The 22,008-nt window shown below is 49.1% G+C and overlaps 2 protein-coding genes across 2 annotated transcripts; both read left to right on the plus strand.

Moving 5' to 3' along the window:
- The first annotated feature begins 304 nt into the window (after positions 1–304).
- Positions 305–12,223, plus strand: DHX33 (DEAH-box helicase 33). The gene is made up of 12 exons (XM_079955565.1): positions 305–797; positions 1,751–1,911; positions 2,748–2,975; positions 3,429–3,599; positions 4,142–4,327; positions 5,642–5,753; positions 7,028–7,187; positions 7,846–7,934; positions 8,691–8,818; positions 9,568–9,771; positions 10,571–10,657; positions 11,226–12,223. Exons 1-12 carry the CDS (start codon positions 320–322, stop codon positions 11,532–11,534), a joined length of 2,313 nt encoding a protein of 770 aa, XP_079811691.1. The 5' UTR covers positions 305–319; the 3' UTR covers positions 11,535–12,223.
- A 2,293-nt stretch (positions 12,224–14,516) lies between these two features.
- Positions 14,517–21,283, plus strand: C1QBP (complement C1q binding protein). Its single transcript, XM_079955849.1, has 6 exons — positions 14,517–14,810; positions 16,777–16,927; positions 17,175–17,259; positions 17,576–17,671; positions 19,322–19,444; positions 20,763–21,283. Exons 1-6 carry the CDS (start codon positions 14,555–14,557, stop codon positions 20,910–20,912), a joined length of 861 nt encoding a protein of 286 aa, XP_079811975.1. The 5' UTR covers positions 14,517–14,554; the 3' UTR covers positions 20,913–21,283.
- Positions 21,284–22,008: the final 725 nt, after the last annotated feature.

The raw sequence follows: 22,008 nt of genomic DNA on the forward strand, positions 1-22,008 counted from the left end.
TTCAGTGTTTCCCAACCTTGTGCCTCCAGCTATTTTTGAACTACAACTCCCATCATCCCTGACTACCAAGACCAGTGGCAAGGGATGATGGGAATTGTAGTCCAAAAACAGCTGGAGGCACAAGGTTGGGAAACACTGCTCTAGTTTACCACTAGCAGATACAATTCCCAGCATCCTTAGATTCGGGGAGGGGAGCGATATGTCCTTTAAAGGTTCTTCCGTTGCTATGCAACAGCGGCTACTTCCTTCCGCTTCCATCACTTGCGCTCTTAGCTGCCTGTAGGTGGCGCTGCCTTCGTGGAGTCTCAAGTGCGCATGCATGCTCGCCTTTGCGAACAGTCCATCCGCACTACAACTCCCAGCAGGCATTGGGCTGTTGCTGAGGCTGGCGCCAGGACGCGGGGCCCGGCGATGCACGTCATCCGGCGCGAGGCGTGCTGGGAAGCGTAGTCCTTCCGGCCCTGAAGCGCGGGCAGAGAGGCGGAGCCCGGCGAAGCATGTTCCCTGTCGCCGGCAGCAGCAGCCCTGCTCTTGCCGGGAGGTGAGGATGCCTCAGGGAGGCGGCCCGCTGCCCCCGCCCAAGAGACCGAAGCTGGCCTCCGCCACGGGGCCCCTCGGCTCGGCCCCGCGCAGAGCGATGTTGCTGGCGGCGCCCGGACCCAAGCGCCACACGGCGACCGCCTCCTCCGCCGGCTCCTCCGCGGGGCTCGACAGCCAGCGACGCAGCCTGCCCATCTTCCAGGCGCGGGGGACTCTGCTCGGGCAGCTCCGGAGCTTGGACTGCGCCGTCCTCATCGGTGAGGGAAGGGTTAAAAATAAGAAACAAACCGCCGTTATTCTCCCCCTCCCCCTTAAAGGGGAGGGGTTTGCGGTGGCCACGCCCCTCCCGGAGAGGGTGAGGGGAAAGGGGCTGACTGGGGAATTCTCTGCGACAAGCCCCTCCTTTTCCAGTGTGCAGGGGAGGGGCCTGTGGAACTCCGCCTCCTTTTCAGGCTTGAGAGGCGGGGCTGAAGCAAGCACCTCCCTTTGTGGTTATTGCAGGGATGGTGGACTTGTGTGCCTCTCCCTCCCCCCCCCCAAGGTTGTTAGGGAAGGGTTGTAGCTCAGTGGTTAGAGCACCTGTCTTGCCTGCAGAAGGTCCCAGGTTCGAACCCCCAAGTTCAGGAACATCCGGAGGACAATCTCTGTTTTGTGGAACTGGGAGAGCATTCCTCCCTGTTCTGCAGTGGGGGTGAGGCTTACGCGATTCTGCCTCTCCTTCTTGCCTTCCGTGGGCCAGTGTAGGGCCAACTCATAGCTGTCAACTTTCAGATTTGAAAATAAGGGATCAGGAGCCTTGAAAATAAGGGATCAGTAGCCTCACCTGTCCTGGAGACAGTCTACAGGTTATCTAACAATCTGGGATAGCAGCAGGAAATGGTGCTGGAATAAGGAAATTTCCCGCAAAAAAAGGGAAGGTTGACAGCTATGGGCCAACTTAAAGGGACTTAGTGGTGTCCTCATTCCACTGGTGAGATGAATGGTAGAAAGCACACACCTGTCAGGCAGGAGACGTCCCATCCAACTTGTTAGGATCGCTCTTGAGTAGATAGCTCCACTTGCGTTGACTGTGTGAATTTGGGAAGCCCGTTGCTTTTGTTTTCCATTCGGCAGAATAATGTAGACATGTAATTGGGGACTGACCTTGATGTGTCTCTGCTGGAGACCACAGGCAATAACCTCCCAATGCCATTTGTTTAATGCTCTGCAGGGGAAACAGGCTCAGGCAAGACGACTCAGATCCCACAGTACCTCTATGAAGGAGGGATTGGGCGCCAAGGCATCGTTGCTGTGACCCAACCTCGCCGTGTGGCTGCTATATCCTTGGCCACCAGAGTCTCAGATGAGAAGAAAACAGAGCTGGGGAAACTGGTACGATCCTGGTATTTTCCTGCGTGGAGCTGAAGGAATCATAGAGTTGGAAGGGACCATGAGAGTCATCTAGTCTAACACCCTGCATACAAGAATCTTTTGCCCAATGTGGGGCTTGAACCCACAGCCCTCTGAGTAAGAGTCTCATGCTCTACCAACTGAGCTATCCAGCTTCAGAAGTTGAAAAAGTGACACGCTTCCCCACTTCCTCTCTCAGCTCTGTACTTTTCAATTAGTTAGTTAATTAATTAATTAATTAATTGAATTTATGTACAGTGGTATCTCAGGTTACATATGCCTTGGGTTACAGACTCCGCTAACCCAGAAATAGTGCTTCAGGTTAAGAACTTTGCTTCAGGATGAGAACAGAAATCGGGCTCCGGCGGCGCGGCAGCAGCAGGAGGCCCCATTAGCTAAAGTGGTGCTTCAGGTTAAGAACAGTTTCAGGTTAAGTACGGACCTCCGGAATGAATTAAGTACTTAACCTGAGGTACCACTGTATTGCCTTTCTCCAAGTGCAGGACCCAAGGTGGCTGACAACATAAATTAAACAATGCAACTAAAAACACACAATAAATATAAATATTAAAAACAGTTTAGTAACTTAAAACAATTGAAAAGCACAAAAGACATACAACACCTACTATTGAAAACATCCTGCCACAATAGCCAGTTTAGTGGCCAAAGGCCTGTTGGAGCAAGAAATTTATATCACCTTGTATGTTTATGTATTGTTACATCGATATTCCACTTTTTCATGAAGCATAGCTGGTGAAAAATATGTGCCACCTTCTTATTTCTGCACCCCCACCCCACCCCATGACTCCTACGTTCAGGTTGGTTACACGGTACGCTTTGAGGACCTCACTTCTGAGGAGACGAAAATCAAGTTCCTGACCGATGGGATGCTGCTGCGAGAAGCCATTGGGGACCCCCTCATGGCCAAGTACAGCGTCGTCATTTTGGATGAAGCACACGAGAGGACAATCCACACAGATGTGCTATTTGGAGTGGTGAAAGCAGCACAGAAGAGGCGGAAGGAACTGGGGAAGTCGCCACTGAAAGTAAGTGGTTAAAAGTGGTGGGCAGGAGGTTGCCAGTTGACACACACTGCTGTTCATAAGAAACATCAGAGCAGTTTACAACAATTGCACATAAAACCATACAATAAAAATTGTATGAAAAGTTAAAATCAGACATTAATTAACTATTGTGGAGATGTGTATTTTCAGTTGCCTGCATAAGCCTGACAGAATAGAAAAGTTTTCAGCAGGCGTTAAGACACTGAAGGCTGTGTTTCTTGTTGTTGTCAAATTTGCCTCACCAACTCGGGGAACAACCAGTGATGCTTCTGCAAATGATGTCAGTGATAGAACTGAAATATAAGGGTTCAAGCGCTCCCTGAGGTACCCTGGACTTAAATTGCTGGAGGGCCTCATATTGATCTCTTATACTACTCATCAAGCACGATTCTCAGTAACAAGGGTGGGTTGTTGTTGTTTGTTGTTTTCTTACAGATAATCATAATGTCAGCTACTATGGATGTTGACCTGTTTTCCCAGTACTTCAATGGCGCTCCTGTCCTTTACCTAGAAGGCAGGCAACATCCCATCCAGATCTTCTACGCTAAGCAATCTCAAAGCGATTACCTCCAAGCAGCTCTAGTGACAGTTTTCCAAATCCACCAGGTACCACATTAGTTTCAATATTTTTGAATATCTATGGTACATTTTTTATCCTGACCTTTCTCAGGAACAATCGCACAAATTTTGGTTTTAATATCTTAAGAGGTATTCAAATGAGTGCAGTTTTGAAAAGTTTGGTATGCTATCTTTATTCAAAATGTATTCAAAATTTGGCTTTGATATATTAAGAGGTGTTGAGACATATAGTGATCAGGCAAGTTTACAAATCAGAGAGCAGATAAAGTATTAATGTAAATCTTCATTTTTCTGTATGTGCATCCAATTTAAATAGAATGCTGCCTGCTAGTCCAGTTAGCCTCTTCTGACTGCTAAGTGGATTTCCAAGGGCTCAGGCAGAGCAAACGTAACCTGTTTTGCAACCTGATCATTTTAAAGGGCGATGCCAGGGATTCAACCTGGGACCTGCAGGGGGTTGGACTAGATGACCACTGAGGACCCTTCCAACTCAACAATTCTATGAAAGCATGTGCCCTACCATTAAGCTATGACCACTTTCCAATCATATGTGTCTCATTTCTTTAAAGGAAGCTCCTCCTCCTCAGGATATCCTAGTGTTTCTGACGGGTCAGGAAGAGATCGAAGCAATGACCAAAACCTGTCGGGACATTGCAACGCATCTTCCTGACGGTTGCCCTCAGATGGCGGTGATGCCTCTCTATGCTTCTCTGCCTTATTCACAACAGCTCCGGGTCTTCCAGACTGCACCCAAAGTAAGTAATTGATGGCAGAAATGGTTTGATTACTCGGACGCTTTTTTTTTTTTTTTTAAAAAAAACTACTAAACTGCTCAAGATGGACTGTAGCATCCAAATTAGACAAAAGGCCTGGTTCGTAAAAACCCAAGAAGAGCCCTGCTGGATCAGGCCAAAGGGGGCCCATCTAGTCCAGCATCCTGTTCTCACAGTGGCCAGCAAGATGTCTCTGCAAAACCCACAAGCAGAACCTGAGTGCAGCAGCACTCTCCCCACTGGTTATTTCCTGCAACTGGTATTCACTGGCTCTGACAGTGGAGGCCAAACATCATCTTCATGGCCAGTGGCCACTGATAAACTTATCTTCCATGAGTTAAGTCTAATCCTCTTTTACAGCCACCCAAGTTGGTGGCGATCACGAGGTCTCTGCAGAGAGGTTTGTCTGGCGTCTTCATGGGACGCGGGTGGCACTGTGGGTTAAATCACAGAGCCTAGGACTTGCTGATCAGAAGGTCGGTGGTTCAAATCCCCGCACGGGGTGAGCTCCCGTTGCTCGGTCCCTGCTGCTGCTAACCTAGCAGTTCGAAAGCACGTCAAAGTGCAAGTAGATAAATAGGTACCGCTCTGCCAGGAAGGTGTTTCCGTGCGTTGCTCTGGTTCGCCAGAAGCGGCTTAGTCATGCTGGCCACATGACCCAGAAGCTGTATGCCGGCTCCCTCGGCCAATAAAGCGAGATGAGCACCGCAACCTCAGAGTCGGCCATGACTGGACCTAATGGTCAGGGGTCCCTTTACCTTTACCTTTAAGTTGGTGGTGATCACTAGGTCTCCCCAGGGAGGTTTGTCTGGCATCTTCATTATACAGTTTTAGACCCTACCCAGAATCCAAATCCTGTTCTGTTGATTCCGCTCTGGGTACGCCCGCTGTCTTTCTTGGCCCTGATGCCATTCTCTCTCCCTCCAGAGGTTGTCTCTGGGCAACTCCTCCCATCCCTCATCCTGCTCTAACCAGCCCCTCCAAGACATCTCCTTGGGGCTCATGACACCTTTCCCAGAAGGCTATTCCTGAGCTGGTGGCTCCCACAGCTAAAAAGCCCCCCTCCAGGATATCCACTTGCCTTACATCCAGTAACAAACAGGGCAACTTGAAGGCAAGCCTCTGATGGAATTACTCCTGCTTTGTTGTTTTTGATACGTTATTTCTTGCCTGTCTTTAACACTTTCATCTTTTCATTGTGAGGAGATGGCTTGAACCTTTTAAAAATAAACTTTTGCAGCAAAGTACAAACTTAGAATGAGCATTGATAAGGCTTTTTTTCTTCTTCTCTCCCAGGGTTATCGCAAAGTAGTTCTTTCTACCAACATTGCTGAGACCTCCATCACCATTGCAGGCATTAAATATGTTGTGGACACAGGCATGGTTAAAGCGAAGAAGTATAGTCCCGGTATGTGTGTACTGGACAGAGTCATGCCAGGAGATAGAGTTGAGAGACTAGCTAAGGTAGAGGGTCCTGGGAACACAGGAAGCTGGCTAGTTTTGAGTCAGACCATTGGTCAGTCTAGCTAAGAAGCCTCTAAACCAGGTGTGGGGAGCCTTTGGCCCTCCAGAGGTTGCTGAACTACAACTCCCATCATCCCGGGCCAGTCACCAATATCAGCTGACATCAGCTGACAACACAACATCAGCTGACATCACCCTGTTGACAGGTGAGTGTGGTTTTGAAAAAAATGGCCTCGCAGGCCATATTTGACCCTCCTGTCGGGCTAAGATCAGGCTATAGCCGGAGGTTCCCCACTCCTATTCTAGCCCAGTGAAAGCTGGGCTAGTTTTCTTCTGGCACAGCACTCCCTGCCTCCAACATGAAATGGTATAAACACTCACAGTTCCACTGTTTTATTCTCACCTCATTCTGCTGCATATGTGCACCAGGACAGATGTCAAACAAACTGAGCAACAAAACTGGAAAACGGTTGATAGCTCCTAAGTAGACATAAGTCAAGTTAAATCCTTGAGAGCCGTATCTGTTCAGTAGTGGCTGTTAGTCTCTCCTATAAGGGAGTTCCTGTTTTGTAGAATTCCAGAGTTGGAAAGGAAGTTCAGCTCTAAAGTCCAACTTCCTATCAGTGCAACAAAACCTCCAGCATCCCAGATTGGTGGTGAGGCAGCCTCTGCTTAGACACTCCTGAAGTCCACCAGCTTTTAAGGCATACTTTGCCATAGTCAAAGGCTCTGGCTGATGCTTATTTATTTATTATATTTCAGAAGATATACACACCACTTCACTTAAAGAAAAACCTCAAAGTGGTTTACGTGGAGTAAAACAATAAAAGTATCGGTAAAAACAGTTAAAACAACTCCTTAAAACATAAACACACACACACTAAAATCAGCGATAAACTAAAAACAGATTAAAACACACAATAACATTAGACTTGTCCAAACAAAAATATTTTTAGTGGGCTCAGCAAATAGAACAGTGAATTGATGTCAGTAGGCTGGGAGTTCCAAAGTGTAGGTGCTGCCACGCTAAAAGATTGACTTCTTACAAATGCACAACAGATATTTTGCAGTGCTTGTAGTAGAGCCAGTTCTGTTTAGTCAAAACCACCTTGTGATTTTAGCCTATTGGTTTGTTTCCTTTCCTCTGGAGCCACAGAAAGCCTACTTTGCTCCATGTGAAATATCTGGTTAATGGTGGGTGTTTTCTGCTCCTCCCAGAAAGTGGTTTGGAAGTGCTGGCGGTCCAGCGGGTGTCAAAGGCCCAGGCTTGGCAGCGGGCAGGCCGGGCCGGGCGAGAAGACAGCGGGCTTTGCTACCGCCTCTACACCGAAGATGAGTTTGAGAAGTTTGACAAAATGACGATACCAGAGATCCAAAGGTGAGGCTGCTCTTTCGGTGGAGAAGTGTTCACTGCTCTGTGAAGTAAATTTCACATTGAGCGGAGAAGTGCTCCCTCTTCTGGTCCAATCTCCTTCAAAAGAGTTGCACGGGATCATCCCAAGTTCATAAGAGAGGATGCTGGGTGGGAGACTTTGAGCCCACAGGCCAATCCTGGACTCCAAGGGGCTCCCACTCGGCCCATGAGATTGTTTCCCCGAAGGCACACCCACCTGCCAATCAGCTGCCATCACTGGGTGATGTCAGCTGCTTCGGGGCGGGCAAGATTCAGTCCTGTCTGGTATCACAGAATCACAGCAGAGGAGATGTGGGAGTGTTCAATTATATATATATGGGAGGCCCCCAAAAAAGAATTTGCATCACAGCGAGGGACTCAAGGAAGCTGTCAGTGAAAGGAAATATGTAACTCATTTTTTAAAAAAATATTTATTTATACAAATATTTATTTGCCGCTGTATAATAAAAGTGTATCACCATGGTTCATTACAGTATAAAAACATAAAATCAGACTGTAAAATGATATTTTAAAACAAGGTGGTTGAGGCTTAGAAGGAGCCACTAAGTGCAAGTTGGGTGGAGCGAGTTCACTTGCTTCAGCAAAAGTTCAGGCTGTTTGTGAAATGGTTCTCCTTCCACAGGTGTAACCTAGCTGGTGTGATGCTCCACCTCCTGGCTCTGAGAATCCCAAACGTCCTCACCTTTGACTTCATGTCAAAACCATCTCCAGGTAACTCTAGCTGTTTGATGTTATTCTATCTATACCAGGGGTCGGCAAGGTTTACCGGCCATGGGCCGGATCACTCCCATGGAGATGGTCTGTGGGCCAGAGTGGCACAGCGCAATGCTGGAAATTGTATCTGCACATGTCCGTGGCGCCGAAAATTGCATTGGTGCATGCCCAGACGTTGAAAATCGCGCCTGCACAGAAGCATTTTCGGCGTCTGGACATTTGCAGACACGATTTCCAGTATCTGCGCGTGCACAGACACGATTTCTGGCGCCGCTCAGCGAGTCCCCACGCCGCGCTGTGCTGGTTTTGCACAGCGGGCGGGGGACTCGCCGAGCGGGTGGCTCGGGGGCCGGTAAAACGGTCTTCATGGGCTGCATCCGGCCCATGGGCTGCATGTTGCTGACCCCTGATCTATAGTCAGCAAACCAGTTACACAAAGTGTAGAGCTAACCTGAGGAACATGCCTGCTCCTAGTGGCTAATCGTATGTAGTGATTATCTATATACTGCTGTCAGATTGCTGTGCACGTTGAGCTGGGTTCCCTTGCACGGGTGGGGAGAGGGCTCTTGTGCCTGGGTCCTGCTTGTGAGTTTCCCACAGGCATCTGGTTGGCCTCTGTGAGAACAAGATGCTAGACTGGATGGGCCATTGGCCTGATCCAGCAGGCTCCTCTTATGTTCTTATGCAACTTCTGACACCTGTGGCTTGTGACCAGCTGTGTGATCCTCACCCCCGTCTCCTTCGTCTTGACAGAAGCGCTCCAGGCAGCCGTGGAGCAACTGGCCCTCCTTGGCGCAGTGGAAAGGAAAGACGACCAGCTGATCCTCACCCCCCTGGGAAGGAAGATGGCTGCATTTCCTCTGGAGCCCAAGTTCTCCAAAGTAAGGAAGTCACCTGTGTTTTGTTTCCCTCGAGACAAATTAGATCCTTCTGCTTGCTTCTGTTTTCTTGTTCTTCACTAGCAAAACAGAAGAAAAGCACAGCCACGTTTTCCTCTGTTTTGCTTTTCTGCCTTCTTTACGGTTGAGAAAGTGTTAACTGACTTTGGTTCCGCTCCCCTGGCGAGTCCAGTACTATGTGGAAAGGAAGGAGTTGGCGTTTGAGCCCAGCTATCCAGCCTGGGAGGTAGGGTAGGTGCCACTCCTGAGCTGGCACTCTGCACCATTGCCAGATATATATATAGTAAATCTGTAGCTGTGCTAGGATTTCATCTCCTGGAAACCCCTTCTGAACTCCACAAGCCACAATACTGCCTAGCATTGCTCAGTCTTAGCTGTCACAGAGGTGGTGACCCTGCTGTGTCTGGGCTCTTGCATCTTGACTGCCATGATGGAAGAATTCCCAGCACATAGGAAAACGGCATATGAGGAAGAAGTCCACTCATCTATGTGCAGAATAGAATCTATGTCCTTTAAATAGAAAGGAGCGTTGTGTCATGCTAGTCTGCACCTGCAATCTGAAATGGTCCAGGCCAGTCACAAGTTTATCACTTCCACGGTGCGGCTCTTCCGTACCTGCCCTATAACCTTCCAGTTTGGCATCCTATACAATTCCTCTTTGCCGGGCGATTGGCTCACTTGCTGAATCTCATCATTTTTAAAAGCAACCTCTTTCTACCTGTGTTTGGCAGACCATCCTGATGGGCCCCAAGTTCCACTGCACAGAGGAGATCCTCACCATTGTCTCCCTGCTCTCTGTGGACAGTGTCCTCTACAACCCCCCTTCGCGGCGGGATGAAGTACAAGCCGTCCGGAAGAAATTCATCTCAAGTGAAGGGGATCACATCACGCTGCTGAACATTTACCGAGCTTTCAAAAACATCAGTGGCAATCGGGTAAGTGCTCAGGGCAGGTTTGACTGGGCAGGTTTGTGGTGCTCCTTCTTAAAATCCCATCTTCTGTAACAGGGGGATTCCTGACTTCTGTTCTGACAAGGATGCTTTGATACTTAATTCCTGCGTGTTCAGAACAGTCACTTTAAACAGAACATTTTGAAAAAAGAAGTCAATTAAGAGACACTGATGCTTCCCTTATACATGTAATAGCAGACATTAAGTAATGACAGGTGCCATTAAGTAATGTAGTTGATGTTGTTGAACTCATAAAAGTGCTCAAAGTTTTATACAGATATTAAAGGATAAGATTGTGAGTCTGCAGGCAGGGACAGCACAAAAGGAAAAAGAAATGGGGAGGGAAGAGGAGAGCAAGCGAGTTCAGAAAGTCAGAGCAAAGTACTCTTTTCTCTCAAGGATCCTGTGACTATGTATATTTTTAAAATCAAGATTACCTCTGAGCATGCACTTCTTTCAGTACCAGGTAGCCAACGTTCAGCCTTTGGTATCTGTGACTAGGCGTCAAGTGCAGGCAAACATTAATTTCCTTTCTTTCTTTTTTTAAGTATTATTATTTAGTGACTTATCTCTGGCTTGTTACTGGATTTCGTTGTTGGGGGAGCATCGCTCCATGTTCTTAATGCTACTACTAGCATACACATCTATGTCTGTCTATCAATAGGTAGATACAATGTGTGTTCATTCATGTATGAAAATTGCAAGGTGAGGTATATGGAGCTGATGCCTGACCCGAGCAGTTAGCCTTCTAATTTCTCCTCTCACACTTTCTCCTTTTCCTCAGGAATGGTGCAAAGAAAACTTTGTGAACAGCAGGAATATGATGCTGGTCTCTGACGTCAGAGCTCAGCTCAGGGACATTTGTATCAAGGTAACTATAGGGAGGCTTCAAAACTGTTCAGCATGTGCCGTTTTTAATGAGACCCAAGTTGTTATTTTAGATGCCAGCCAGGGTGGGACAAAAAGGGGAGGGAAGCAATAGAAGTGCAAAGAGAACAAAAGAAGAAGCAACTCCTCCAGTTAGTATTGAAACATAAATCTGAATCATACAAGAATAATAGTCCTTGACAGGCTTTGACTAGAACTCTCATCAGCCACAGCAGCATGGCACAACTCAAAAACCCAACCAAAATAAAAGCGATCTGGCAGCCTTGCTTCAGGCAGTGGTGGAACCTAGAAAGGGATCTCACACAGGACGAAACACAGGGGAAGGTGCTGTGGGCTTAGGTTTGCTATGCAGGTTTGCAGTTCAAACTTGGGCTGGTAAAAGTAATTATAGGATGATGTTCAATTTGCCAGGCAATAATTGAACCTGTGTAGATGGTGGTGCGTCCCCCGTTCATTACAGAGTGCCTGGAAGGGATGGTTTTTAAACTCTGTGCTGTCCTCAAAAGTCCTCATCCTCTTGTTCTTTTTTTGTTTTGCACTTCACCGCCCAGCTTTCGATACCGCTGGAATCCTCCCGATCCGACACAGGGAACATCCGCCGCTGCCTGGCGCATAGCCTCTTCATGAACACAGCCGAGCTGCAGGCGGACGGCACCTATGCCACGACCGACACGCACCAGCTGGTGGCCATCCACCCCTCCTCCGTCCTCTTCCACTGCAAGCCGGCCTGCGTCACCTACAACGAGCTGCTCCACACCAACAAGTGCTACATGAGGGACCTGTGCGTGGTCGATGCTGACTGGCTTTACGATGCAGCGCCTGAATACTTCCGCCGGAAGCTCAGAGCAGCCAAGAACTGACCCGGGGACAAGGGAAGGAAAGCCTACCCACCGAACCTTCATTGGCCTGAGCAGCATTCGCTCTCGGCCAACTCCAGGGCTGCATGCCACCAGGCCGCATTTTCGCATGCACACCTGTATCGGACGCATGCACGCACAGGCACGCAGCCCTCCCTCCTTGGTTGAACAGTGCAGATCACTTTGGGAGGAGGGGTTCCTGTTTCCTCCCTGCTCATCAGACTTATCAACCAGACAATTGGGTGGAGAGATATAAGCCTCTCTACCCACCCCCAGCATTGCGTCTACATTATTTTTATTTCTCTTCTTGCTGTATTGCCAAAACTAGTGGGGTCTTAAGCGGGATGGGAAGAAAATGGACTGAGAGTTGTGGGTTAGCCACCCTGGCCAAAGAATTTGGGGAAGTGGTATTTTTTGGGGGAACTGAATACACAGGGATTAGAGACTTTCCTTGTGCAGGTACATTGTGCCAACCACATCTGCATCTGTGCAGCAGCAAAAACTGGGTGACTGAAGTTTCATTCCAAACGATCCTTCTATTATTGTGCCATAATGTACGTCTTAGGGCATCCATGTCCTCTTATCTGAGGGAGGACAGAAGAGCTTGGAGCTCAGTAAATTGGAAAAGAGGTGTGTACCCAAAGAAAGCAGTTCTATTTATTTGAAAATGGCCTTGAAAGAGACTTTGTCAACCCTGTGGTTTCGCGTTTTTGTGTCACAGTAACATGAATCGTTTTGCAAGGGGAGAGCAGTCTTTCAAAGCACACTTCTTTTTAGGTGTGAGATGCTAATTTTTCTCTTTCCCTCATTCGCCTTTGCTCATCTCAGGGGTGGAGAATCTTTTCCAGTCTGAGGGACACGTCCCTCCCTGGGCAAACCTGCAGGGTCAGAGGCAAGACAACAGCTGGGACTCCTTCCTTTGTCTGCAGGCTATGTTCCAGCCTTGCAAAATCCAGGCACACAAGCACCCCTCCATCATGACAAGGACACATCCCAGCCAGGCAAAAGGACGGAGGAGGGGACGGTGCAAGGCCAAAGAGGGGCGTGGCCTAGTGAGAGTCCCAAGAGCCAGAGAGAAATATGAAAGACTTGATTTACCCTCTTCCGGGCCTGAAGTCCCCCACTTCTGGTTTAGCTTAGAAGTCCACTTTGCGTACTTTTGCACCACGGTAGGTAGCACTAGTTGTTCTGTGCTTAATTTCAGGGAGGAGAAAGATAACAGCTACTCAAAACTGGCAGCATCACCCTCTGAACTAAAAACCCCTAACCCTTGACTGATAGCAATTTTTGCCATGCTGGTGAACCTCCAGCAGTTTTGGACCACAATTCCCATCCGCCTCCAGCCACTTGCCAATAGGAGGAGATAATCCCGTGGTGGTCATAAGGACTAGGAAGTGCACCATCTTGAAACTCCATATCTTGCTTGTGTTGTTGACAGCCGCAATATGCACATGAAGGGTTACAGGGCAGTGGGGGGAGAACCTCTTATTGTGAGAACAAGGGAGATACAGTGGTGCCTCGCAAGACGAAAATAATCCGTTCCGCGAGTCTCTTCGTCTAGCGGTTTTTTCGTCTTGCGTAGCATCCCTATTAGCGGATTAGCGCTATTAGCGGTTTAGCGGCTATTAGCGGCTTAGAAAAAGGGGGGGGGAACTCGCAAGACTCGCAAGACGTTTTCATCTTGCGAAGCAAGCCCATAGGGAAATTCGTCTTGTGAAGCGCCTCGAAAAACGGAAAACCCTTTCGTCTAGCGGGTTTTTCGTCTTGCGAGGCATTCGTCTTGCGGAGCACCACTGTACCAATACAGTCTGTTTTGCCAGTAGGTTGACTCCTCTGGGGAAAAGCACCTGAACTGCGTAATGGAGAAGGAAGATGTTACTCTGGGGGAAGGCTGGAGACCTGCCAAAAAGCCACTAGATAGCTGACAAAGAAAGCTGTTCTTTCCCAATTCATTTCAGTAGTGCTCCCCACACTCGAGCACAAAAGGTGAGACCAGTCATCCGGTTAATGACTAGCCTGGTCACCATCAGGGACAAGAAATCCCATGAAGGCAAGTGAGCATCTGGTAGAAAAGAGGCTAATTCCTCCATTCCATCTCCACCAGCCACCTGAATTCATGCTGGTTGCAGATAAGGGGACTTGCTCTGCCACCACTTCTGTGGTCAATGATGCAATGAATTGTTTGGGACTTTATAGTTTAGAGAAAAGGCAAGACCGGTGACATGATAGAAGTTTATAAAGCTGCATGGCATGGAGAAAGTGGATAGAGGGAAGTTTGTCTCCCTTTCCCAGGTCACTAGAACTTGTGGGCATTCAAGCCAGTGTGGTGTGGTGGTTAAGAGCGGTGGACTCGTAATCTGGTGAACCGGGTTCGGGTCTCCGCTCCTCCACCTGCAGCTGCTGGGTGACCTTGGGCTAGTCATACTACTTCTTAACTTAATTCCAGTTCAACAATTACTTTGATAAAATACACGTTTTGTTATGTGCAAATGGCTTTAGATACCTTTTAGGTCCATAAATTACCATATAGAAATCAGGGCCGGATTGATGAGGCCCTAAGCTACTGAAGGTAATGGGGCCCTTTATATGTCCAGCTGTCCTTTCAACACCAAAAACCAGCCACAATTTGTTGCTGACAAAGGACAGCTGGACATATAAAGGGCCCCATTACCTTCAGTAGCTTAGGGCCTCATCAATCCGGCCCTGATTTCGAGATCAAATCTCTATTATTTTGAGCCGTTATTGCAGGGCCCTTAGGACGGTGCCTTCCCTGCCTATCTGGGTTTCTGGCACTGGAGAGAAGACTCTCCTCTCTCATTTTTCAATGCGCAAAGCGCTCACCGCTCAGAGAAGCCCGCGCGTTTTGGAGAGCACTTGGAGACGCTGCCTTGCGCGCCGCGGTGCCTTTAAGCAGAGCAGGCGGGAGGGAAAGAGGCGGGTCAGGATTTCCCCCTCCTGGCCCTTCCTTCCCTTCCGGCCCGTCTCTCCCCACGTGTGTCCGCCTCCCTCGATCCCCAGCCACCATGCTGCTCGCTCGCGCCCTGCGCTCCGCCGCCCTCTCCGCCGTGGCGCGCCGCCCGATCCAGCCCCCGCCGCTGCTGTCCTTGCAGCCCAGCTCGGCGGCGCCTCCCGGCCCGGCCTTCGCTTTCGCCTCCGCCATCTCCCGGCCCTTCACCCGCTCGCTGTGGGTGCTGCGCGGCGCCGGCCAAGGCCCCAGCCGCCTCCTCCGGCCAGGCTCGCCCTCTGTATCCTGCGCCTGCGGCGGCCTCCACACCGATGGTGAGCTACGCGCGGAGGGAAGGGGGAAGAAGGTCGCTCGCAAGGAACGCAGGGCTCCGGGCGGCGCTTACTCGCGAGGAAGCCCCCCTTGGGGCCGCTGGGGATCGCGTCCGAGGAAAAACACGGCGGCGATCCTCCTCCTAGCGAGCTTTTGTCCTGGGGAAAGTGCTTGGGGGCTGGGCTGCGAGCCAAGGCGCGCTTGCTCGCGAAGAATCCCCCTCGGAATCGGGCTGCTCGCGAGTAAACGTGTGCCTGCCATTCAAGAGGAGCTTACGCCCAGGGGGAGGCAGGCTTTGAAAAAAATAGTAATAATAACGGGTATGGGTTCATCCTCATCCCCCCCCCCAAGCGGGATTGAGCAGTTACTGAATTTCCATCCCACATTTTTTCTTCCAGGAGCTCAAGGTTTGTGGTTTTCTCCCTCCGCATTTATTCCCCACAACTCCCCAAGGAGATAGGTTAGACTGAGAGGCAGTGACTGGCCCCAAGGTCACACCCTTGAGCTGCATGGCCGAGCCCTGGGGTCTTCCCAATCCGACACTAACCATTGGCTCTCTGCAAGCGTTTAAATTACCTAATTTGATAAAAGGATCAGGAGCTGGGAAGATGTTTGAGGGCAGAGGCCTGAACAGGGTCAGTTAGGAAGGGAAGGAGCACGTGTGTCCTAGCTCCAAAAGTTCAATTCCATAAATGCTTACTCAAAAGGTAAGCCTCATTTAGTCCAGGGGGACTTACTCCCAGGTAAACATGCAGAGGACTTGGGCTTCACTGCATCTCTAGTAATAGTTCTTAAAAGCGCCTACAGTCATGGCTTAGATGGATCCCATGTCAGGCTTCCTCAGGGTAGACCCACTATTAGTCATGGCCTCTGATTTCAGTGAGATTACTCTTATTGTGTTGGATGCAACCCAATATTCATGGAAATAAGTCCAGTTGAAAAATGGGGATGTGAGTAAATGCTTATCAGGTTTGTAGGGTTGTACAAAAACAGTAAAGTTTTTTAGCTCAGAAGTTTTGGTTTGCATAATAAGTGCTGTGGGGTGCTTGTGTTAACTGCTGCTAGTTATTTGGAATAAAAAAAATCACTTAAACTCAAAGATTCAAATAGTGTGTGCATATACAGTCAGCTTAGTAGTATCTGCTGATTGGATGTGCCAAAAATAATAATGATGTTGGTGATGATGGTGACAGCATTTAATAATGATAATAACATTTCCTCCAAATCGCTCCTTAACAGTTTTAGGACATGGACCAGCATTTGCCAGCATTCATGCCCGCTGTCAAAATGTTATACAGTGGTACCTCGCAAGACAAATGCCTCGCTAGACGAAAAACGCGCAAGACGAAAGGGTTTTTCGTTTCTTGAGTTGCTTCGCAAGACAATTTTCCCTATGGGCTTGCTTCGCAAGACGAAAACGTCTTGCGGGTTTGCTTCCTTTTTCTTAAAGCCGTTAATACCCAGGGAATCCGCGCTCCGCAAGACGAAAAAATCGCAAGGCGAAGCAACTCGCGGAATGAATTAATTTCGTCTTGCGAGGCACCACTGTACAGCGGTACCTCTGGATATGAACGGGATCCGTTCTGGAGCCCCGTTTGCATCAAGAAGCAAACGTAACTAGCGACGGCACGTCTGCGCACGCGTGCGTCGCTTTTCGCGGCTTCTGCACATGCAGTCATTTTGAGTGCATGTGTGAGCGGTGAAACCCGGAAGTAACACGCTCCGTTACTTCTAGGTTGCTGCAGAGCGCAACTCGAAGGCGCTCAACATGAAGCATATTCAACCCGAGGTATGACTGTACTTCAAGCTCCTTGGAGCGCAGACCCGGTGGCGCTGCCAAAATTATTAAGCAGCACTGCAAATTCCTTAATGGCTTGAGAGTGATGCTTTGTGTATCAATCATGAGTTTTTGGTTTGTGGTGTCAGAGGGGGAAGAAAACCTGTTATTTTCCACCCCCCAACCTGCAGGTGACAAAGCTTTTGCAGAGTTCCTCACGGATGAAATCAAAGAAGAGAAGAAAATCCAGAAGCACAAGTCCCTCCCCAAGATGTCCGGAGGGTGGGAGCTGGACGTGCACGGCACAGAGGCCAAGCTAGTGCGGAAGGTAGCTGGTGAAACGTAAGCATGCAAGGAATTTTCACAGAGGGCCTAAAAAGGACAGCTGGGGGTGGGGTACAGTTATGCCTCTGGAATAACCCAGAAGCTGAGCTGCAAGTCCCATCATCCTTGGCCACAGTTGCTGGGGCTGATGGGAGTTGTAGTTCAGCGGCAACTGGAGGCCCAAAGCTCCCCAGCATGTGGCGTAGAACACTAGGCTGCTCTGTCTTGATCTCTGCTTGCTGATTTCGGGTCCACTTTCTTGCAGGGTCACCGTTTCGTTCAACATTAACAACAGCATCCCGCCGAGCTTCGACGAGGCTCAGGAAGGGCAGAAGCCAGATGAGCAAGAGGTAAACGAGGAAGAATCCTTCTCTAAGGGAGGCACCAGAGTTAACGCTAAATCGTCTCTGGTAAACGAGCCACCATAGTTGCTAGAGGGCTGTGAAAATACGTGCCCCCGGGCGTTTGCCCATTTTCTATCTGAAACCAAAGGGCCGCGTTGGTCGCCAGGTGTGAATTTTTTTTCCAGCTCTCCTATCCCACTATTGGGTGGGTCGTGTCCAGAGTAGCAGCAGTCATAACCTCCCTTCTTGCTCTTGCTAGCAGAGCATCCTTTGGCCACTGTTACTTCAGAGGCCCACACAGGTGTTTGTTTCTCTTCTCTAGCCTGAGATCACGTCGACCCCAAACTTCGTTGTAGAAGTCACCAAAGACGACACCAAGCAGACGCTTGTGCTGGATTGCCACTATCCTGAGGACGAGGTGGGTGTTGTTTTCGAAATGAAAGCGTGGGGCCATGTGGCCCTTGAGCCCTCTTTTCTGGCCCTTGGGGGCCTTTCCCAAGGCCATGCTATTCCCTGGCCCCTGCTGCATGTCCCCCTCAGGTGTTTTAGGCCTGGCTGGAATATTATTATTTATTGCATTTATATCCCATCTTTTTCTCGCAAGGAGCTCAAGGGGGTGTACATGGTTCACCCCTCCTCATTTAATCCTCACAACAACCCTGTGAGGGAGGTTAGGCTGAGAGCCATGGGCCCAAGGTCACCCAATGAGCTTCATGGCCGAGTGGGGATTTGAACCCTGGTCTCCCAGGTTCTAGTCTGAGACGCTAACCAGTACACCACACTGGCTCCTTGAACTCTGATCCCACCTCTTGCTAGCCTGGAGGGAGGATAGAAAGTGGTGTGCGAGTTTATAAACTAACCCACCTGAGAAAATTAATATTTACATGTGTTGCTCTGCCCACATTCGCTCCTGGCCCTGCCCACCATGCCATGTGGCCCTCAGAAGATTGCCTAGAAGGGAATGTGGCCCTTACTCTGGAAGAAGCTTCTCTACCCCTACAGTACAGTAAACCAGCTTTCTTCATCAGCCTGCCTGCCATCCAGATGTTTTCTATATCCCAACTCTACATCATCCCTGACCATTGGCCATGCTGGCTCAGGTGGATCCAAGTTGGGGTCCAGAACATCTGGAAGGCCCCAGGCTGAGAAAATGTATTTACTACAGGGATGGGAAGCCCGCCTCGGGTACCACACAAAACCTCTTCTGCATTTGTATGAAATCCATCTCTTAATGTGTCAGCACCTGCACTTTGGAACTCCCTGCCTATTGGCATCCGGCAGGCGCCTTCACTGTGCTCTTTCTGGTGCCTGATAAAAACATGATTGATTGATTGATTGATTGATTGATTGATTGATTGTATATACTGCCCTATACCCACAGGTCTCAGGGTGGTTCACAGAATAAAATCAAAATATAAAACCACAAAATGCATAATCAAAATCAAACCCAATCAGCATAATCAGCAGCAACCCAATAACTCTCACATTTTAAAAGAGGTTTTTAAAAGGCATTTTTGTTTAGGGAGATGTTTAGAAAGTTGACCCCAGTTTTAATCTGCTTTTGGTCTATTGCTACCTTAACATTTGGAAAGCCTCAAATTATTGTTCCATTCTTCTTACTGATAATTTTATTGTTTTATCTTTTTTATGAACTGCTATGAGGTTGTTTTTTCACAATCGAAGTGGCGTATAAATTTTATTAAATAAATGAATAGAAAACCCCCCAGCTATTGGGGGGGGTAGCAGTCTCAGTGAAATCTGGATCAGGACCGTGGGGAGAACTGCCATACGGCATGGAAGGGAAGCCCTATGTCATGCACTTTGGGGGAGCAGTGAGAGTGCTTCTGCCAGGCCCACAGGTTGGAGGGAAGGGTTTTCTTGGGGGGGGGGAGTGTGGCTTAGCACCCCACGATTGGACCTTGTTTAGCTGCTCTGCATCTACCAGCATAACCCCCCCCCCAAAAAAAAGCTTAATACAGAACTATCTTAAAGCCACCCACCCACCACTTTATTTTTCATTCCTGCCAACTGGGTTGTTTGTAACCACCCCCTTTAAAAAACGAATCAGGTTGCTCCTGGCGAAGAAGAAGACAGCGACATCTTCTCTATCCGAGAGGTCAGCTTCCAGCCCACCGGAGACTCAGAATGGAGAGACAATAATTACACCCTCAACACGGACTCTCTCGATTGGGTAGGAGCAGCTGTATAACTAGGGTACATGCGCTTGGGTGGTGCTCTTATTTTGCACGACTGTATTTTCGGTTTTACGGAAACGCAGATGTCAGGGCTGCCCGAGGTCCCAGCTCACAAAGGACCAACGCCAGTCCGTTGTTATATACAAGAGTCTTTATTGCAACGCAGTTTCGATTTCAAAGCCGCGGCGTGCAGCCCTACGTCTTAAACCCTAGACCGCTGAAGCTCCGTCTGAATCTCCACCCCCCAGACACCAGTTTAAGACTCTAGCCTTGCTCCACCTCTTCCTTTGCTCTTTCCTCCTCTGGGTCCGCCTGTCCGCTGGGGTGTTGCCCTTTCTGGACTCTTCTGATGCTGAGTCCCCGGATTCTTCCCCCTGCCTCCGGCGTGCTTTAGGACCTGGCTCCCAATCCGTGCTTCCTGCTGTCCCGCGCGCCTGTACATTTGAACTTGGCGCACGCGCCCAGCCAGCAACCTTTCTCCTGACCGTTACACTGCTCCTGTCACTGCTTCCCCCCTCGGGGGGGCTAGCTGGACCTGACTTCCCCTCCGTTCCCTCACTCTGCGATGGCGGCGTGGCCAGCTCTGACTCATCTTCTCTCCCTACTGGAGGAGACGCTGGCCCTGATTCATGAGACTCTTCCCCCCCACTCCGCTCTGGTGGGGGAACTGGTCCTGATCTCCCGCTGCTGCTTTGGGAGTCCCCGCTGGCCCCTTGCTTCTGGTGTGTCCCCCCTGGGACCCCCCTTGCCCTGGCCATCGGCGCCCCCCTCTGGGAATCTTCTGAATCGCTGGAGAAGCTCATGGAATCTCTCGGGCCACTGTCATACTCCCCTACGCTGCCCTCAGATTCTTCCCCTTCGCTCTCCGTTTCCTCTCTCCCCTGTGTCTCTGCTCCTGAACCCCTGACAGCAGATTAGTCTGGCTGCAAGCTTGCCTATCAAACCTGCTAATATTAGCAAACCTGCTAATACGAGTGTGTAAGGAAGTCTTGTGCACTGCAAAGGACCCTTGCGTGCATTTATGAAAGGACATCCACATGTCTTCCTTGACGCCTCTTGGGTATCGTTTTAGAAAGATGCATTATGTCCTGTGCAAGAGCTCAACACTGAATCATGTGGATTTTCCAGAAAAATGTGAAAAGTTCCTGAATCACACAGGTGCACTTGGTTGGGAGCTACACAGAGCTCCCAAGTACATGTTTGTGGCAAACCCAGGTTTACCTAGCAGAAAGGAGTGTAACAGCTATTGCGTTTTTGTGACACTCACACTCACTCACTCTCTTCCTGCCCCCCTAAATCCCATTATATTCCTAGGCTCTGTATGACCACCTGATGGACTTCTTGGCTGACCGAGGGGTAGACAACACATTTGCAGATGAGCTTGTTGACCTCAGCACAGCGCTGGAGCACCGGGAATACATTCGATTCCTCGAAGACCTTAAACTCTTTGTCAAATGCCAGTAGGCTGAGAAGAGTGTCAGGGCGTGTATATTCGGGGGGGGGGGTCCTCAATTTCCTTTGCTATTTTCTTCCCACTGAAGGCTGGACTTTGTTTCCAAACGCTGTGGAATGAGAGTGAGAAATGGGAGCTTCGCACGCGGTGTGTGTTAAACATGCATCCTTGGAAGGAGGAGATGTCACTGTTTCAGAACCCTGCAGCGGTCTTGTTCACGACCTGACCGGCGTCACGCAGATCCGCTTCGAAGTTTTTGTAAAACCCCGTAGCCTCCTCTCGCCCTTGGAAGTGTGGTTGGGGTTTTGGGAACAATTGAAGAAGGAAAAGAAAATGATCTCAAAATAAAACCAGTTGAAGGCTTTTGTCTGTGTAGATTGAACAGTGTTGTTGACTTGTTCATTGCTTTTTCACCCAGACCTCACCTTAGATGGACAAGCTGAGTGTGTGTGTGTGTTCACATGTACACAGGATGGCTGTGCCACTGCTAACAACCAGCCCCTCTAGGAGTTCCAGCCAGGTGGCACAACCCTCTAGTTAGTAACGCCTTCGTTAGCTTCGTGGGATTATAAAGGCATGCTTCAACACTGTGAGTTGACATACCAAGCTTTAAACTGCACAACACAAAATCAACGGTGCATTTCTGCTTAGTTACATCTGTGGTTTTAACTCTGGTCTCATGTTACATGTTCTTTTAACTTGTTATATTGATTTCGTGTTTTACTCCAGCCTGAAACGGTTTGGTGAAGGGCAGGTTGTGAGTATTCACATTATTGTAAGTGGCAGAGTCAGAAGTGCAGGATCCTGTCATGATAGTTAGTTACATCTTCACAGCTATACCCCCTTCTAAGATTATACAACCCTCTTAAACAATGCTACTTAGGAATACACTGCAATGATGAAAACTGATCTCCACATGTTGCCTTTCAGCTGGATCTACTTTCCGTACACAGACATGGGCAAATGATTTGGAGTGCTCCAATATAATCTTAGTGACCTAAATTGTGTTTCCGCTGAAGTTCCATTGTACGCAGCAAAGCTTGCACATTCTTGAAACTGGGGTGCCTTGTGTTTTCAGGGTTCCTAAATGCTTAGCTTTGAATCATG

The sequence above is a fragment of the Podarcis cretensis genome (genome assembly GCF_951804945.1).
Source record: "Podarcis cretensis genome assembly, chromosome: 15".
NCBI lineage: Eukaryota > Metazoa > Chordata > Lepidosauria > Squamata > Lacertidae > Podarcis > Podarcis cretensis.

Excerpts from the sequence above, each read along its gene's own strand:
- DHX33 (XM_079955565.1), top strand. The coding sequence starts at position 320 with ATGCTCGCCTTTGCGAACAGTCCATCCGCACTACAACTCCCAGCAGGC. Across the intron at positions 8,819-9,567 it reads TGGAGCCCAAGTTCTCCAAA|ACCATCCTGATGGGCCCCAA; the intron begins GTAAGGAAGTCA and ends TGTGTTTGGCAG. Across the intron at positions 9,772-10,570 it reads AAAACATCAGTGGCAATCGG|GAATGGTGCAAAGAAAACTT; the intron begins GTAAGTGCTCAG and ends CCTTTTCCTCAG.
- C1QBP (XM_079955849.1), top strand. The coding sequence starts at position 14,555 with ATGCTGCTCGCTCGCGCCCTGCGCTCCGCCGCCCTCTCCGCCGTGGCG. Across the intron at positions 17,672-19,321 it reads GCCACTATCCTGAGGACGAG|GTTGCTCCTGGCGAAGAAGA; the intron begins GTGGGTGTTGTT and ends AAAACGAATCAG. Across the intron at positions 19,445-20,762 it reads ACACGGACTCTCTCGATTGG|GCTCTGTATGACCACCTGAT; the intron begins GTAGGAGCAGCT and ends TTATATTCCTAG.